Genomic DNA, 19389 nt, shown 5'->3' with positions numbered 1-19389 from the left:
AGGACCACCACTCTGGTTGTCTAAAAGCAGCGCCAAGCAGCCGAGGGCTACATCAGATTTTCTGACTGGGACGTCTAAGTCTAAGACAATGTGTCCTTCTTCCACTCTTTCAAGCAGACATGACCGAGGTAAAGCCCGAGTATTCCACCACTGTTTTTTCCACAGTTGAGACTCAGTGATTTTACATTGAGAAATTCCTCCTCGATTCCACCAATAGGTTGTGCACTGAGCATGGGTTTCGGTGACAGAATACTTTCTTTCTTATTTTCCCCCCATGTACTCGGTTGGAAAGACAGGTTAAATCAGGGTGATCAGTCAGATGTTATTTTAAGTGAGCTACGCTTTGACGGTAAGGCAACAAGTAACAGCGAAAAAGCCAAAGTGCTTAATTTTGTTTTCTATGAAATAGTTTATTTTACTGTATGGAGGGGCTACAAATACATAGCTGATATGAACACAAAGTTCTAAACTCTGCAACACTGGTAAGAATGGTTAATGAAGAACGGAGAAGCTAGAGAACAGGGCACATGACACTTACATTTGCTCATCTCCACCATACATCTTAAAACAGCAAAGGCACTTATCAAAATGGTTAAATAGAAGAGTGTGGAATTTCAAATGACACATACCCAAAGCATAAAAATCAAGTGGTTGAATTTTAACATTTTACTAAAATCTCTGAGATATGCAATTTACTTTGTAGCCTTGCAATCAAATCATTAAGACTTCCTCAAATGAAAAGAACCTGATGGAATACTATAAAATCAGAATTTTTCTAGACCCAATAATAATTAAAGAACACTACTACCTCCTGGTAAAGTCCAAAGGCCACTATGATGTGATCATGTCCTCTCTGCGGTGAGGACTACGGAAGTGGACTCTCGTACTAGCACACTGGTGTCTTTGTGATTTCCTAGGCACCCTGATCTAGAAACTGCTGCGTGCAGTGGAGACACACAAATACGGTATTATCTGTGCTTTCACAAGCTTACACTTACCCACTCTAATTGGGTCGGTAATGCTTTCCTTTCCATTCCTCCCTGACCTGTTCCAAGCAGTTTCTTATAATAAAACGGAAGCCAGATTCAAAGAGTTTGTGTCCCCATCCCTTATTCTATTTGATTTTCAGAAGTCAGAGTAAGACCAAATCAAACCTATAAAGACAGCCCGAGCCCCACATTCACCTGACACATGGTCGTTTGTCTACAACAGGGAAAAGCAGTGGATACACTGAGTAGGGCATCTTTCAGCTCGTTAGGAGTCAAGTACCTTTACATTGCTCTGTGATCATTTCCTGCACAAATATAAGCACTACAATGCATTCTACAACAAATGTATAAATGCTTTTGGACTGATTCATGCCCTTACTCCACACCCACAGAAAAATAAAATAGACTTCAATCACACTTCTATTGTGAAAACCCAAAACTAGACTAATGAAACAGAGCAGTTAGCTATCCTTGACTTGGTAATACTCTGACTCAATACAGCTAACGACCTCTTCTAATGGCATTCCTTCTCAACATGAAAAAACAACTTCTTGCAAGTTTTCTAATCAGTGTATAGATACACAGATGTAGATAGAGTCAGTGTGGGCGACAAAGCTGACAGGGCAGCAAGCATATTGAAGACTGTATTGACAATGAGAAATTTCAATTTCTTTTTATTCTTGCTACACAGAATTGAACGATGTCAAATTTTGCTGTAGAAATGCTGACGTTATTTTCTAACGCAGACTGATTATACGGTAAGTGACCCACAGGAAAGCTAACAGCATGTATTTCTCCATCTGACGTGTACTAATCATTCTTCCTCCATTTTAGATATGCTCCATTTTTAATATTGAGCTTTTAATCAAGAAACCCCCAAGTTCATAAAATCAGAGTGCAATTTTCAGTGAGCTTTATCAGAATGGAGAAGCCAAAAGACCGCTGGTGATACTGGGTTATAGTCAGAAGGACTTAATCAGTGTTATAATCATAAAATTGTTACAGGGCAATAGGCTTCAGTAATTAAACATAGATCATAAGGGTATGTTTCGGGCATTATAAAAATAGTGACCTGATTTCACTGGGCACCAACTAGTATTTACAAAGCTACTTGAATTTTTCTGTTGATCTTCGTTGCTGTTAAATAATGATACTTTTGATAGTGGTAAAACTTCATTTTTCAAGTGCAGGATGATCTGAGCTGAATGAGAAAAAGAATGATTAAGGGAAGGAAGGAAGATAGGCCTGACATCAATTTGAACAACATATTTTTCTTTTGTTTTTGATTGTAAGAAGGCTCCAAGATTACCACAATAAAGTCATAAACATGCCAGCCATTTTAAGGGTCTCAGGATTAATGAAGACCAAGAAAGACAAAAGGATAAACTGTGAATCAACCTACCACCAGAACACAGAATGACATGCCCACCACCAGTACTTTTGGCAGCCATATATTTAAATACAAAGAGAATTACATATATACGATATTATCATATAAATACTTCAATTTTTATGGTTAAAATTTTAAAAAATAATTTTATAGTTTTATTTTTTATATTTCTTTAAGAGTGGAATACTTTGTTAAAAGAAACACTGGAAATGTGGATTGCCATGTGAGAAATAATCTTCATCTTCAATGCTATCATGGAGAAACCAGATTTCTCCCCCAACCAACGGAAAATTAACCACTGATGAATCTAATGCCAAGCCCAAGTAAAAGACACACATATGTATGTTAGGACTGATTCTGTCCATCCCGTGACAACATTTCCTTTCCTGAACTGTATTAGCTACTGAGATTCTAAAAATGCTAATTTCCTGGGCATCCTATTTTGTCAAAGGATTTAGTATTTATTATGTTATTTACATTAATTGACATTTACAAAGAGTAGAGAGACCAGTGACAATACCCCAGAGTATGTAAGACCTTTATCTTTTTTGAAATGTTGTCGGACTATAAAATTTAGCGTAACTTGCAGGTGTCTTGAGTATCTCCTGTTTTCTCCCTTCATATTTCTTTCCATTTAAACAGAACATTTTTGTGTCTTAGTACTAATCCTGTAGAATTAAAAAAAAAAAAAACAAAACACCCCAAAACAGCTTCTATGTTTCATAAATTCTGAATTAAAATGACCAAAGAAATAAAACCGATGCAGGATCATTTTTCTTTACTATTTAAATACTGGTTCTTCTCTTAATCCTATGTCAAATTTAGTGATACATGTATATATAGTCAACACATCCATGTGCGCAAGTTTCTGCAGAACCTCCAATTTTATTATAAAGCTTCCTCCTCGAACACATTTGAGGACTATGTCTTTCACTTTGACTTATTTAAACAACACGGAGGTTGGCACATTTTAAAGTTAACAATACATCTTATTGCTGTAAAAGCAGACTTAGATTAATGGTGACTCTAGCTATTTGGTTACTGACTGATGATTATCTCCTGGCTTTCCACACTCATCATTGTTGGCTAATTTGACACTTGATTGTACAACATGCATCTCTCCGGGGATGATCAGGGAATGCAAAAGTAGCAAATTCTAAGCAGGCGATTTTGCTACTTTTAGCACTTCTGGCAGAAGGACCAGCTGAAGTTAAAGAGGGAAGCTATCAAAGAAAATAAGATTAGAGAATAAGTTACCTGTGGATTTCATTTACTCACATTGGGTCTGGACCCTCCTTTTTGGAGGCTAACTGGAAACAGACTGGACCATGCTGTTCACTTTCAAACACTCCAATGATGTTCTCCAATAATTTTATTGTCTCCAGTTTTACGGTGCCATACTACGCTTTTTGTATTGTTTAAATTTTCCATTTCCATAATCCATATGCCAAAACATTACTACACATTCCCTTATACAGTCAAAAATAGGTTTACTGGAATGTTTTAGTTATAGCTGAAGGCAGCAACATTTACAACGTTTAGCTTTTGTTACACCTATAAACATGTGGAAGTTGCTCGCAAAGCAATTGTAATGTGAGAAGAATCTTGCAGATATTGATGGAATGGTGATGCATGTGTTTTAGCATAATGTTTTGGAACGCTACATAGGCTTCTAGACTCCCAGTCTGACCCCCATGTCGATGCAATAATGCAAGTCCTTACAATAACAGTATGAAATATTGTGATCACTGTTTAATTACATGTACAAACAATGAACAGGCAAGTATCTAGTTTCAAATTAGATCCTTGGAATATGGCATAATAGAGGCTGGTTATCTTTGCCTTAAACATAATTTTTAAAAACACATTTTGTTAGAAGGGATGAAGATAACTGGACATTCTCAATGCTCCAATTTGAAGTGATACTTGCCTCTTAGTTTCTTGAAAAAGGAGTTTTGAAAGTTATATACATAAGTTTCATTTAAATTATGCAGCAATCTTTTATTATTGTTGTCCCAGATTTTGTGTAATGAAGATCTCTGTCACCAAATCAAGCACGGTATTTCAAGACTGTAAGAACTGCAAGAGAAAAAAATGAAAAAGGAACATATCAAAATCAGATTCAGATGGTATGTTAAAAACAATATTCCTAAATGTAGCTGTCTACTTTTAGAAACAGGTAATGAGGAAGGAACTTATTATTTTTTTAAAGATTTATTTATTTTAGAGAGAGAGAGAGAATGTGTGCACGTGGGGCAGGTGGGGAGGGGAAGAGGGACAGAGAATCTCAAGCTGACTCCCCACTGAGCACTGAGCATGGAGCCCAGTGCAGGGCTCAATCTCACAACTCTGAGATCATGTCCTGAGCCGAAATCAAGAGACGTTTAACCAACTGAGCCACCCAGGAGCCCCAGGAAGGAACTTTTATCTGAGATGAAAGATAACAAATGGGAATGGATAAGCAAAAATATCACAAAACAAACTAAATGTCTAGTGCTGGCATTTTTTCTTTAAAGATTTTATTTTTAAGTGATTTCCACACCCAACATGAGGCTCGAACTTGCAACCTCGAGACCAAGAGTCACGTTCTCTACTGACTGAGCCAGCCAGGTGCTACTAAATTAGCATTTTGATCAAATAGATTATGGTATTAACATAGCATAGAGCTGCTACAGTATTTTTTAAATGTTACACATATTGTCCCAGGTTATTAAATATATTTATTAGAAAGTATATATATTAGTTTTTTAAAAACCTGCTTAATATCTTAATAGGAAAAGATCTGAAGTATATATGATAGTTATATTAACAGTGGCTATCTCTGTGTAGTAGGATTACAGCTGAATTTTATTTTCTTCTTTATGCCTTATTCTACATTTTCCAAATTATCTACCATGATGGTTGATTTTTGGTATCTATAGTAGTTATGTTCTATAAAATCATTACAAACACTGAATTAGTGAAAAACCCTCATTCCTAGGGAAAATACAGGGTTAAATTCTTGCAAGCCTCTGCTACATTTTTGTCAACCAATCAGTATATGACCTTGTGTTTCTGTTCAAAGATAACCCTTTTCATATATGTTGGTGATTCACGAACACTGAACTCCTGGCCAACAGCACTGTAACTTATGCCTAAGAAGCTTATCTAACACAGGTGTTCTCTGGAAGGCCCATCACAGCCTTCTTGAGCTTAGCAACGCTAGCCGACACATAAGCATGATGTTTGGGGGCCACTTTAAATAGTGAAATCACCAAGAAAATGCACAAAAATGGGAGAAATGTGGCACTAAACAGGCTTAGAAAGACACTTGTTACTTTATGAGAGTTGAAACTAGAAAGGCAGAGCGTGGCCTTGTTAGATATCAGCTGGGACATGCACACTGGGAAACTCAGATTTTTCACCGCTCTGAACACAGCTGCCAACGAGTGGGAAAGCACCTCTAGGACTGATTTCTGGTTTACACATCACTGTTTTAGGTGAAGTCACAAACACAGAATCCACAAACACAGAATCCACACAATCCACAGATACCAACAGTATCTCTTTGTAACAACCTTTTTCTTCTTACAAAGAGAGGATCACTATGGAGTTTTTCAAATGGTTATTTTGAGACACTTTACAGATCTTCGTAAAATCCCTACAAACACAGGTAAAGAGGCCTTGGAGAAAAGGAGGTAATAAAAAAGATCTGACTTTAATAAGAACATTATGGAAAAAAAGAAAGGACAAGAGTTAAGTTTTAATGATTGAAATCAAGTTCAAATCTAAAACCAAAACAAAACGACAAGACAAAAAAACCATCATATGGAGAAAATTTATCTGGACTTGTTCTCCAAACACAGTATTATGAAATACAAATTTCCATACCCAAAGCTAATAGAAGATGGATGTTTAACAGTTGTTTGGCCTTGAACAAATAGCTTAGGCCTGTATTTTCGGGTGAGGGTTGAGGATAGGCAGGATTCTCTCTGAGAATCTGATAAAAGATAGACACTCTCTCCCAATAAAAATGTGCATATGGATATTCACATACACTTTTTCATACAATTTAAGAACATTTTCAGAGATCCACAGACCCTACTAGGTTAAGAGGTCCTGACCTGGGTCAGAAGTCATTACTCAATCCTGACATTAGTCATACTAGGTCAACTGAAAATAAGTTAAAAGGGAAATTAGAATGAACTCTAAAACAAATGATACCCCCCAAAATTACTAATCTCATAAATACTTACTGATAATCACTAGCAAAAGGATAACAGCAACCAAAGCCATGATGGCTTTTATCTGCAACACACAAAAAGGCATAAGACAGATATTAATGTTTGACTTGTTAATAAAGTCAAGATTATCTGTTATGCTATTTATTACATTATAACTCATCAATGAGTAGGCTCTTCCCTTGGAAGCTTGTCCAGTTTTTTCTCATGTGAACTTACTGGCTATTTGCGTCTTTTTACAAATAATCAGAGTTCCCAAATTCAGGGGTTTTTGCTTGCCTGGATTTTATTGTTCAAGGCTGTACTGCACAGTAAATAGTAAGAATCAAAGCCTTTACTGGCCTGAACACGGTGTCTATGATTTCTCATGCTTATTTCTAATATGAGACCAGGGAAAGTATGAAATTTTAGCAATTCTGTTCACAAGTGTCAGGATATGATGAATAACGCAGGCATCTAATATAATACATTCTTTCCACATAACATAAGGCAGTGTTTTTTATAGCACTTACTCTCAAAATATATGAGAACTCTGTTAGTTTTTGTTCCCCTTACTCTCTTTTTGGCATTTTTGTCTCCATCTTGAGGAATATAATTTAGATTCTTTGTGAATAACCTCATTTAATAAGTAACCTGCCTAAGTGTACTCTTTGTTTCACAGTTGAGAGGAGAAACCTGAAGATTAGTCCTCACTCAGCTGCTTCGTATTTTCAGCTCACATCTCCCTATAAAATTGTCACATTCCTCATTTAATCCTAAAATGCATAAACTATAAATTGGCTTGATTTTCCTGATGAATTCAAATGCAAGTCTGTTTTCATCAAACATTTTCACAGATAATTGATTAAAGATGGTTCATTAATAAATAAAAAAGGTACCTAGCTACTAACCACACGAGTATCAGAAATAGCAACCAGAAGTAGCTTAAATGTTTCTAAAACAGAGCTACTGGTAACATTTTAGTGGCATCATATTTACGACAAGAACAAAGTGACTAAGAGAATACATGGAAGCTTTGCAATGTGGACACCAGATGCCTATTAAAATTATTAATTACAATAACAAAACAATGTTGAAATTCTCCCTCCTCACCTACTGGGTAATTTTGTTCACTTATTTTTAAAGTCAGGTTTATTGAAATATACTTTATCTAGAATAAAATTCACCCTTTTTAAAGTTCATTTTGGTGGGTTTTGACAAATGTCTAGTTGTCAATCACCACCATCAAACATAAGGCATTTCCATCACTCCAAAAAGTTCTCTCATGCCCTATTACAGTCAGCATCCACCTCCCCACCCTTAGCCATTGACAACCTCTGATTTTCTGTCCCTATATCCCTTTCCTTAGCCTTTCCTAACTCATCATTATAAAGTCAATCCAGAAAATGGCAGTGATATAGGGACTACTTAGAAATATAATTCAAATATAATTTTAAAATATAATTCAATTTTTCTCCTTAAAAGCATACTGTTCAAAAAAAGAAAAAAAAGAAAAAGCATACTGTTCCTCTGATCTGAAATCTAGAAAATACAAAACAACAATCTTTAGATATGGCTAAAAAAACCAAGCAAAATGCACATTATGGTCATCTTTTTGTGGCTACATGAATGGGTCATGTGTAGGTATGGGGAGAGGAAGTGAGTAGCTTATAGACCCTTTGCTCTTCCAAACCGGGCTATAGGGTAGAGAATTTCTATAAAAATGGAAAACTTAAAGAAAATGGGGAATTTATTCTTTAAAGAATAAAAATTTAAGCCAAAATTAAAATTCTAGACAAGGGGTACAATGAAACATGTTTCCTCAGTTCTATTTCTGAAAGTAAGATGATTTAACAGGTCAACCGACAAAGACAAGTAAATCCATGGCAACTTTTAGAAGAAATTCTTAGCATAAGGCAAAGTCAAGTTTAGAAAGTTACCGCTAAACTTGAAAATGAGAGATTAAAACAGTGAATTTATGTCTAAGATTTTCAACAAAGCCAAAAATGATACACGGAATTTGGAGGAAAAAGAAATTGCTCACGTGACATGAAATTTGCTATGAAATCTTAAACATTTTCTGTTTAATGCTTAGTAGCCATATTTGATTTAAGAGGCAAATTCATTTCTATAAAATGTTTTGCAAGAAAATATTAGTGTATATATTGATTCTCATGTTTTTCCTTGTTAAACATTTCTCTTTTATTTCTTATTTCTCTGGAATAATAGTGAGATTTTTTTAAGCCTCATTTGTCAATAATGGATTTTGACATATAAACTGCTTTTATTTATTCTTTTCCAATGAAAATTATATTTTTCTCTAGCTTCCATCTTTTTAATATCTCTATGTAACATTATAAGTTGCTCCAAAAAGGTACTAATAATAAATTACACGAAAATTTTATATTTCTTACAAGGCAGTTAAGTCTACAAGTAGCTAAATTATTAATAAAGTGTGGGATACTTCCTATGAAGAAATCCATGAAAACATCCTTTTAGGAATTGCTTGATTCCTTAGTTATTCCTCTCCCTGAAGCTATTAATTAGTTGAACAAATATTTGCTGAGCCCCAACATGTCCCAAGTTCAGAAGCTATAATAAACAAATCAGTGATAGTTCCCGTCCTCACAGAGTTTCAGATCCAGAGGCCCTTTATTCTTTAAGACCACCTGAGATGCTGGGCAACTTATCTAGTGTCATCTGACCGACTTACTTTGCATCCACGCCACCACATTTGCCTTCGGAGTTGTTTGGATCTGTTGCTAAAAGCAGTGGCATTATCCGATAAGCTTTCTATATCACATAGAGGATGGAGAGAAGGATTAAACGACATAACAGGATTCTTTTATCTAGTCACACAAAGACAAGAAAATATTAATTTCTACTTCTGCAAATGTACTCCCTTTTAAGCATTAAAACAACATCCTCCCTTTCCTCCACCCACAAACTCTGGCAATCTGTACTAGGGGAGGTGGGGAAAAAGCAAAAACGGCTGTAGGTCATTTTTCCCAGGGCCTCAATGCTTTCACATAAACTTATGAATTCTGGTAAGAAAATACTCTTTAAAAATTCAAATACCTGACACACCTATGGAAAAAAAAATTTACATGTGGAAAAGGTTAGATTCTTAGAAGATACAAAAAGTGACTGATTTTGAAGTAAAACAATGAATTTTATTTAGTTATTTTTGCTGGGACATTATCAGTTTTATTGAGGATGTGGAACAGTAAGAACTCTCATACATGGTGAGGATATAAATCGGTAGAGATTTAATCACTTTGAAGAATAGTTTGATAGTATCTAGTAAAGCTGAAAATATCTGTCCCCTACTAAACAGCAATTTATTGCTAGTTACACACCCTAGAGAAAACTTTTACACATGCGCACAAGGAGACATATACAAGCATGCCCACTACAAACCTGTTTAATAGTGAAAAAAAATCTGAAACTCAAACATTAACAGGACAATGGATAAACAAACTGTGAAACAGTCTGAAGCAAAACAATGAATTTTAAAAGTGGTTAAGTAAGTTTTGTGGTTCTATAAGTCTTTCAAGGATGAGTGACGTATTCAGTCATTCATCACTGAAATAATATTTGAGAAGCTGACACGTGCCACCAACTGTTACAAGTACAGAGACTAACATTTGTCAATAAAGAAATGTTACTAAGTTATCAGAGAAAGCCTAACATAAAAATATCGATGAAGTTTGACGTAAGTGTTGAAAAGAAGTGATTAGACGTTTCCTTCTTGAGATCATAAGAAATACAGTGCACATGAAACATAATAAGGCAAAAAAAATTCTATTCTAACTGTTCAACAATAAATTCAAAATTTTTCCATTCTCAACCCAACAATTAATGCAATAAGATGATTCAAGTAAAGGGAGCTAAAGTTAAAATACTAAAATCACAAACTGAAGAACCAAGTATCATTTTCCTAAGCCAAGATTCCTAACCTCTGGCTTGAGAAATGGGAGGAGAAATAAACTATCAAAACACAGATTAATAATATCAAGAAATATATGAAGTATCTGTACCTGATTTGTCCTGTAGTTCATCTAGTCTCTCCCCTCTTTCAATTACCTTTGTAATATTTTCTTGCATGACATCAATAACTTCATCCACCTGATTCTGAACACTAGTTTAAAAGAAAGATTTAAAAATCATTTTTTCTTTTGAGCATTTTATAATGTTTGAAACTTTCATTAGAAAACTTCCATAGCTTTTCAGACAAGTACTCAACTATAAAATTTTTAAGTGAAGGCTGTGTAGCACGGTCCTTCCATTTGTGGGTTTGAACACTCAGGAAATTAAAGATACTATAAGTCAAAGTCACATTTAACTTAAAGGTAGCTTATTTAGCCCTGTTCCCGCAATTCCTGTCAGAATGTTCAGTAACTGCCGATTTTAGTCAAATAGATTGACTCTAAATAATCAGTTTCATTTTCTTTTCCACAGGCTACTGAAGCATCCCATAGACGCAGCTATAACCTACTTTTGCTGTAGTTTATACACTAAGGCTAACAAAGGAGTTTGCCTGGGTGTGTGATTAGTTTATGAAAATACTTAGTTTCCAAAAATGGAAATGTACACTGATGTACATGGGTGTAGCTGTTCAGTGCTCATCAGTTTTCTCTTAAACAAACAGGTTTAAGACATGGGCACAGCTGGGAAGGTTCTGAAGCACCCAAGAAGGAGCAGAAAAGAAACATTTTTGGGGGGCGCCTGGGTGGCTCAGTGGTTAAGCTTCTGCCTTCGGCTCAGGGCGTGATCCCAGAGTCCTGGGATCGAGCCCCACATCAGGCTCCTCTGCTGGGAGCCTGCTTCTTCCTCTCCCACCACACCTGCTTGTGTTCCCTCTCTCGCTGGCTGCCTCTCTCTCTGTCAAATGAATAAATAAAATCTTAAAAAAAAAAAAGAAAGAAAAATACTTACAAAAATTTTTTTTTGCTGTTTTTCAAAATGAAAATATAATTTCCTTCTTTATGTTAGGTGATGAGGGCCTGTTCTAACCAAATTTCAGACTGTTTAATAAAGACTTAATCTTCATTGGTTCATTTGTCTAGTTCTCAGCTGCCTACTCTCACGCAGGAGTTACCTTGAGTACACAAACACAGAAATGTAATTTAAAGTGTTTAGTTTTCCTCTGTTCTGTTAGACAAAAATTACCTTAAATAACTTCATAAAATGGTCATGCCAGTGAAATATTTAAAAGGAGAAATAAAGTGAACTCATGTTCTTACGACTCAAAAATGTTTAAAATGCACTGGATCACTAGCAACTATACACACACACACATATACCTTATGTACATAAATTTTATATATATATATATATTTATACATATATAAAATTTATAAGGATATGCAATTGTTTCTAATTGGGGAAGAAAGAATTGTGTCAATTATCACCTACAGTGCTTTGAAAAAAAAAAAAAACACTTCACAATACACACCTTGTCTCTGCCCTCTGTTCCACACTATCCCCCAAACTAACCCAGTAAGTCAGGGGTGAGGCATGGGTATGTAATTTTAAGTTTTATCTCTTCCCTTTGAAGAACCGTATCTCCAAAAAGTTTGCTTTAGGATAAAAATGAAGACCCATTTAGACATAGGTGGGTTCAGAAGTAGTCTCAGATTCAAGTAGCAATGACTATGTTTGATGAATGTCCCTCCTTCCTATGTGAAAAGCATTATGTAAACCCACTGGTTATCCACACACAGACTTCTGGGTTCATCCCAGCTCCCCAGAATTCTGTGTCACCCACACAGATCCTACTGAAGGGTATTAGACTGAAGTACAACCAAGCTGGAATATTCAGAATTCTCTTCCACCCAAAAAGATCCGAAAAAGCCCCTGAATCCTTAAGATGGCTTGTTGCAATTCCTAATCACCTAAACAAAGAGCTAAAGTTCATCCTATATAAGAACAATGGCACAAAAACTTAAGCAACTAATTAATGTGTTCAATAATCAACGAGAGCCTGCTACGTATTGCTTTAGGCACTGGGAAGACAGTAATGAACAAAGCAGACAATCCCAGCTCTCACGGAACTTACGTTCAAATGTGGCATGAGTGCACTGCATGAATCTTCAGAGCCGAGATACAGCTTGTCTCTGTCCCACTTGTCTACCGAAAGCATTTAACACTAAGTGAAAGTACATACCTGTTTCCTGCCTTTCCCCCACTAGAAGCTAAGCTTGATGAATGCAGAAACTTTGCCCATTTTGTTCATTTTTGCAGCCCCAGTACCAGCCACAGTGCCTGTTCCCATTCAATGAACATTTGCTGAATAAGCAAACAATTTGGGTATAAGTCCTGCAAAGCATACCCAGTTACTTGACAAAGATATAAGGTAGTGAATGCAGAGGTCTCCAATGAACTCAGAGAACTGTAACAGAAACACAGCTATTGTTCATCAAGAACCAATCTTGAAATTCCCAAGGTAGTTACTTTTTGTCATTTGCAAGGGATGACAAGAGCCGCCAGGAAGGCAGTACTGCAGGGTTGGCGCAGAAAACAGGTCTGTACTGCAGCCCCTCCACGTGATCAGATGACGGCCACTAGGGATATTGATACACTACACATGATTTTAAAACAAAAACAAAAAACTGAAGAAGTAACTATGGTCCTAGAATCCCTATAAGCAAACGACCTCATGGATAAAGGCAGATTAATTAGGACAGAACTCATACAATTCTAGATTAATTTTTACTACATTGTCAGAAACCTAAGGGTATTACTTCAACAGCCTGGCACACATGCAATAATTCTCTATGAGAAATCAGCCAACATTTTAATTTTTCTGCTAAGGATTAACTAATAAATTGTTACTTTCTCTTTCACATAGTACTGTCCGCTGGTATAACAGTCTTAATCCAGCTATCGTAAAACCCTTATTTAATAATGGAAAATCTCATAATTGTGTTTCTATATTTCAAGATGTTCTCATGCCCAGAATGCAAGTTCTATAGAAAATTATCTATTTATTTTAATATAAAGGATAATTCTTTAAAAAGAAGTGATAACATATTTCACATGATCTTATACATTTTCACAGCAGTTACAATACCAATCTCTACTTGTATTTTATGTTGATCTTATCCTCATTATTACACCTTAAATCATTTAAGCCTTAAAAGCAGAGACTGTCCCACTCATCCTTTTATTTCCTAGGTCATGTGAAATGTGCCTGGTAGAAAGTAGGCATTCAACAAATATTTTCTGATCTGGATGATTTCATTCATTCAAAAAACATTTATTAAGGAGTTATTATTATACTATTTATTGAGGATACTAATGTGAAGGTTTTAAGTCCAATCTTTAGAGAGATTAGAGTCTACTGGGGAAAACTGGTATCCGTGATTATACCACCATGCATTAAGTGCCATAATGGAAGGAAGCCCATAGTATCAGTTGTGTAGCTTGGAGCAGACAGACACGGCATCAAGATCCTGGTACTGAGTTTTAAGGGGATAAGTTCGTAAACTGGGCAGAGTAACGAAGGAGGCTGATGGTGGGAAAATTCTAGGCTAAGGAAATATATGTGAGAGGAGGGGATATTTCAAGCACCAAGTTATTAACTGGACATTGGTGAAGAAGTTGGGGCAAGAAAGGGTAGAGGCAAGAAAGGGTAGAAGCAGGAAAAGGATAGAAAGATTTGTAATTTGAGCAATCGAGTATTAGGAGATGATGCTATTAACTAAAATAGGAAATTAAAACTTCAAAGGAAAAACAAGTTTGTAAAAGAGGGTGTGGAGATTTATATCCTTTCCGGTTAAAGGAGTCATACGGTAGAAGAAAAGGACACAGAGAGAACATACCCAGGAAAAGATAAAGATATGCACAAAGGAAAAGACATTTCAATTTGATTTAAGTCATCCTTAGGGCCTGACAGCACCTGTATTCCTGAAATGCCTCTATTCCAGTTATCAACAGGGAAGCTGCATGGTATAGTAGTGTCTGCCGCAAGCCTCCTTGAGCCTCATATTTTCTCACTTTTAAAATGAAAATGATCATCTCTCAACTTGTGAGAATTAGACGTAACAGTGTTTTTTAAACATTTAGCACAATGCCTAACACTTAGCATGTCCTTAATGTCAGTGCTCTTCTACTAAGAAAGAAAAAAATCATGCTCTACAACAAATACTCTAAAGAAAATATTTATTTTCATACTTAATACCCCCATCTTGTGGCTTTTTAAGGTACTGTTGACAAAAGAAGGTTTAAAGTTATGCTGTATTTTTGCAACTATATATTTTTTGTTGCATCATGGAACATTCCTTGGAGGCCTTTTTATAAAGTTAAACTAATTGGACCAAGACTATAGTTAGGAAATTTCCTACTCCTAACAGAGAATGCCTGTAATTCATTAGAGTTGCATTTATAAAGCTATTATTTAACTTAAAAGCAAATAAAACATTCTAAAGAGAATCATACATTTTATATAGGCATGTGAATATTTTAAATCTTTCACCAAAAAAATCTTCCATAGAAAGTGATGGTGAGTATTTTTTTGTGGGAATAATCTGGTGTCAACATGCCCATCAAATTCAAACAAAGCAACAATGTTGCTGATGCATGCAGTTAAGAAATACCCTGTATTAAAATGTTGCAAACTAGGTAGTGCCAACACAGCTTAAAGAAACTCACCAGTGCTAGCAATTTTGGTTACTCAACTAATGCCAGGAATTTTGTCCATGGGCAAGGTGTGTGGTAGGTTATGTTCCGCCATCTTGGGCACACACACTGAGTCATGCCTGGTTAAATACACATTCATGATTTTGCCCACAAAGCTGAATATGTGTGTTTTGATGATGGACCACCTTCTAAGTCTGGCAAGCCTTTAGCTCTGGAGTAAGAACCATTACAGTTACTCAATAATCCCTTACTATTCTAAAATTCTGTGATCACCAAAGATACTGTGCTAATTAATATGTACATAAACATATTCATGTTGTGTATGTGCTTGGCACTTGCTAACATAGATACTTTGTTTGCAGTGCCCATTCTGTCCCACCTACCAGTAGTGGTCTGGGTTCATCTGGAAAATCATATTCAAAAGACTCAACAAGCCATACTCACTCTACAGTGAGGCTATCAGATAGGAAACAAAGCATACTGATAGGACAAAAAACAAGTGTGTCATCAGCGGAGTCCTCTTCTCCAGGCGGTTTAGGTGTAAGAACTATGTGGGTGGATACAGAAGTCACTGTGGCTCAGTGTAGAGGAAGAGCTCTGCCATGACATCCTGATGACCCTGAATGCTTTGTAATCCTCCCTCAACACGAGAAGATGAATGGCTTGTGAGGCCATCTCCCACTCATCTCCCTAGAAGATGGTCACAAGACAATTTCTTACCACCTCCCAGGTTCTGATGATGTTTGGAGGCTTCCTTGCAGGTCATATCTGCAGGCTATAAAACCCCTGAGCTACAGTGCAGAATTGGCCTCTTTGTCACAGGGTATCCTACAACTTCTATTACAGCCATGCAGCCCCTTTTGTTTTGGAATCATCATTTCTGGTATGTAGGACAAGAACCCAGAGTTTGGCTACTCTTCCTTTTACGGTCTACGTACATAATGAACTGCCTGAATCTAAGCATCTCATTGTATCTTTACTGTATTTTTACCAAATTAGAACCTTGGAGCAGCAGAGACTCTCTTCTGCTGGCCTTGAAGCAGCAAGTACCATCAGTTTTACATCTGCAAGGAAAATAATTCTGGCAACAACTACCTGAGCTTGGTCAGGAGCTTCAAGTGAGATCCCAGCCCTGGCAACACCTTGATTTCCGGCTTGTGAGATCCGGTGCAGAGGGCCCACCTAAGCAGTAACCAAACTCCTGGACTCATGGAAAATGTGAGATGATAACGTGTGTTGTTTTAGGCTGCTAAGTTCAGGGCAATCTGTTACATAGCAAGAGAAATGAAAACATCCCGTCTACCACTCAAATCAGTTTGTTGGAACCTTGGTTCTGTATTGCAGAATCCATTAGCTATTCTATTCACACCATTAGGCTAAGTGTGGACATTTTCTTTCCACACCAACAGCTACCTAAAGCCCAAGTGTCAGACCAATAACTTGACTCCCTATTACAGCACCCTTCCCACTGTGTGCCAACCACATCCTGAACTAGAGCAGTGACTATCCCTCCTTAGATCCTGAATCCAGGCCATTTAGTTTATTGTCCACAGTTAGTCTTCAGAACCCGGTCAGTTTCCAGGGCTATTTCACTGCTCCTCCCATTCCTTCTCTCTTCTTATCAGGACTCAGATCCTTCTAACATTAGATATATTTACTACAGCAATACCCATCACACTACCACCACCAACATACACAGAAAAAGCTTTAAACTGAAAATTACTTAGCTATAAATCTTAGATCAATATAGGAATTAGGATAAGTAATAGATATGAAAAAATTCTGGAGGAATATAAAAAAATATTATACTTCAAAAAACTAAATCTATTATATTACTTCTATTAATTCTGAAAATGGGAATCAAGCTATAGATTTAAAACCAAAATGGACCTTGAGATTATGCTAAATAAATGGATTTGACATAAAGTAATCAAGTTAAGAAAAACCAACACAGAAATTGGATTTCCTTAGCCATTATTCAGAGGTAGCTTTGTGAAAATAAAAACATTCACTGGGTTTTTACAATAGTTTTGTGAAAATAAAAACATTTATTCGGTTTTTACAGTCCCGTAGTTATAGTTAGTCTACATCAGGGCTCCGTGAATTTTTTCTGTAAAGGGCAAGACGGATAATAGATATTTCAGATTTTGTGGGCCGTAAGGTCTCTGTCACAACCACTCAAATCTGCCATTGTAGTCTGAAAGCAGCCACAGATAATAAAACAAATAGGCATGGCTGTGTTCCAATAAAACTTTATTCAGAAAAATAGGCAGCAACCAGATTTGGCTCATAGGCTGAAGACTGCCAACCCTGGGTCCCCACAGAAATATGATAATCACTTAAGCAAATAAGTATCTCAGGCACTTACTGCTTAATTTTATCATTTCTAGGTCCAAATCTTGGTCCAGATGGTCCCCTTCTGAAAACAAAATACCAAGTACATATTCATAATGAGAGCATTTAAAAAAAAAAACAATAGTAAACACACACACAAAATCAAGCTCAACTCTAAACATGGATCAGTCATTTATTTTAAGAAACCACATTTTACTGGTATTGCTGGAACCTGTACTTTCCTGGTACTTAGCGCTGGCCACAACCAACCTAATTCTTCTGCATGTTAAAATTTTCAGAAAAAGTAGAGTTTATATAACCCTTTGTTTATACACAGGTTGTTCTAATCACTAACCTCCGAAACACCTTAACACCTCAAGTGCCAGTGACTATGAATAGCTTTATCATCAATTATAGAACACTAAAAGTAAATTCACCTTCGAATTAGGTTATCATAAAATGCTGATTATCAGGAATGGATATAGAGAAAAATCCATTCAAAACACTAGTATTTTTTTCGTTACTCATCTTAAACTTACCAACAAAGCTAAAGGGATATCCAAGAGTCTATGAAAATACCAACATTTCTCAAATTATTTATTAGTCAAGTGTTGTATCATTTCAATGAATTTAGTATTCTGGAAATAAAAACTTTTGGATATTTTGAGTAATTATCATTCCTCTGAGATAGAGAATAAGGTATAAACCACAAAAATTTTAAAAAGTAGGATCGGGTGCCTGGCTCAGTTGGTAGGACATGCCACTCCTGATCTCAGGGTGGTGAGTTTGAGCCCCATGTTGGGTGCAGAGCTTACTTTAAAAAAAAAAAAAAAAAAAGATAAGAAAAGGAAAAAAAAATATGATCTGTACTAATTAAACACTAACTCCCATTCCCCCTCGTCCTAGCCCCTGGCAACCTCCATTCTACTTTTGTGTCTCCATGAATTCACCTCCTCGAGGTACTTCATATAATAGTGGAATCATGTAAAATTTATCCTTTTGCGATCAGCTTCTTCCACTTAGCATAATGTCTTTGAGGTTCATCCATGTTGTAACATGTGTGAGAATTTCCATCCTTTTTGAGTAATAAAGGCTGAGTAATATTCTACTGTATCGATATACTTTTTTTTAATCCATTCACCTGCTGACATTTAGGTTGCTCCATCTTTTGACTATTGTGAATAATGCTGCTATAAACTTGGGTGTTGATTTTTTTAAAAATGTATTTATTTTGTCTCCCTTTCAACACCCAGACAGAACCACAAGGTGTGGAAGCCGCATTTTGAGCAAGTGTGTCCGCTTGATGTCAGGCCCTCTGAAAGTGGACTTCCAGCGGTACACTGCGGGTCTTCAGAGTGAGTGTTTCTCATAAGGGTATCCAGCTTCCAATGAGCGAATCACTTATTTAACCCTCTGGCCTTCTGTTCAACCCTAAGTTCCTTTCTGACAGGCAGCTATTGCTCTAGTTCTAAGGCTTTTCACCATAACTGGCACCGTGGCAATTAGCTCTGTGACTCTTTGGAAATCTTGTCACATGTAGGAAATTATCTTCCCACTTCATCTGACCTTGCCGAAGTGAAACTATTTCCTGTTAATGGATCTGCTTCCTATCCGGCAGGCTCTTTTTGTTCACTGCCTCACAGCTGTCAATTACTTTTTATAAAATGTTTTTATTTGGGGGAAAAAGCCTCTACAAAATCTCTGCAACATTATAACAAAGAGGGAGGCAAATGTTTTCCCTCAGGCACACCCCTCTACATCAATCTCCAGAGAAAACTCCTGCAACAATACACCCGCCTTCCTGACTTTGCAAATACAAATCTAGGCCTGCATG

General features: G+C 36.4%; 1 protein-coding gene across 12 annotated transcripts in view; it reads right to left on the bottom strand.

The window, feature by feature from the left end:
• Positions 1-385: 385 nt before the first annotated feature.
• The window catches only part of VAMP4 (vesicle associated membrane protein 4), a 53855-nt gene continuing 34851 nt past the window's right edge, over positions 386-19389 (bottom strand). For 3 of the 12 annotated variants that reach the window (XM_045813931.2, XM_045813921.2, XM_045813942.2), the window contains 5 exons: positions 17590-17640; positions 10619-10719; positions 9292-9371; positions 6615-6666; positions 386-4458 (listed from right to left, as the gene is read on the bottom strand). In XM_045813931.2, coding sequence (XP_045669887.1) covers positions 4430-4458; positions 6615-6666; positions 9292-9371; positions 10619-10719; positions 17590-17640 — 313 coding nt within the window. In that variant the 3' untranslated portion in view covers positions 386-4429. The other 9 variants (XM_087858895.1, XM_087858882.1, XM_087858924.1 and 6 more) reach the window with 8 other exon arrangements.

Source organism: Ursus americanus, chromosome 2, assembly GCF_024610735.1.
Source record: "Ursus americanus isolate L20-20 chromosome 2, mUrsAme1.1.p, whole genome shotgun sequence".
In the NCBI taxonomy this organism is placed as follows: domain Eukaryota; kingdom Metazoa; phylum Chordata; class Mammalia; order Carnivora; family Ursidae; genus Ursus; species Ursus americanus.
The sequence above is the reverse complement of the archived record's forward strand: the minus strand, read 5'-3'. Positions and strand labels throughout refer to the sequence as shown.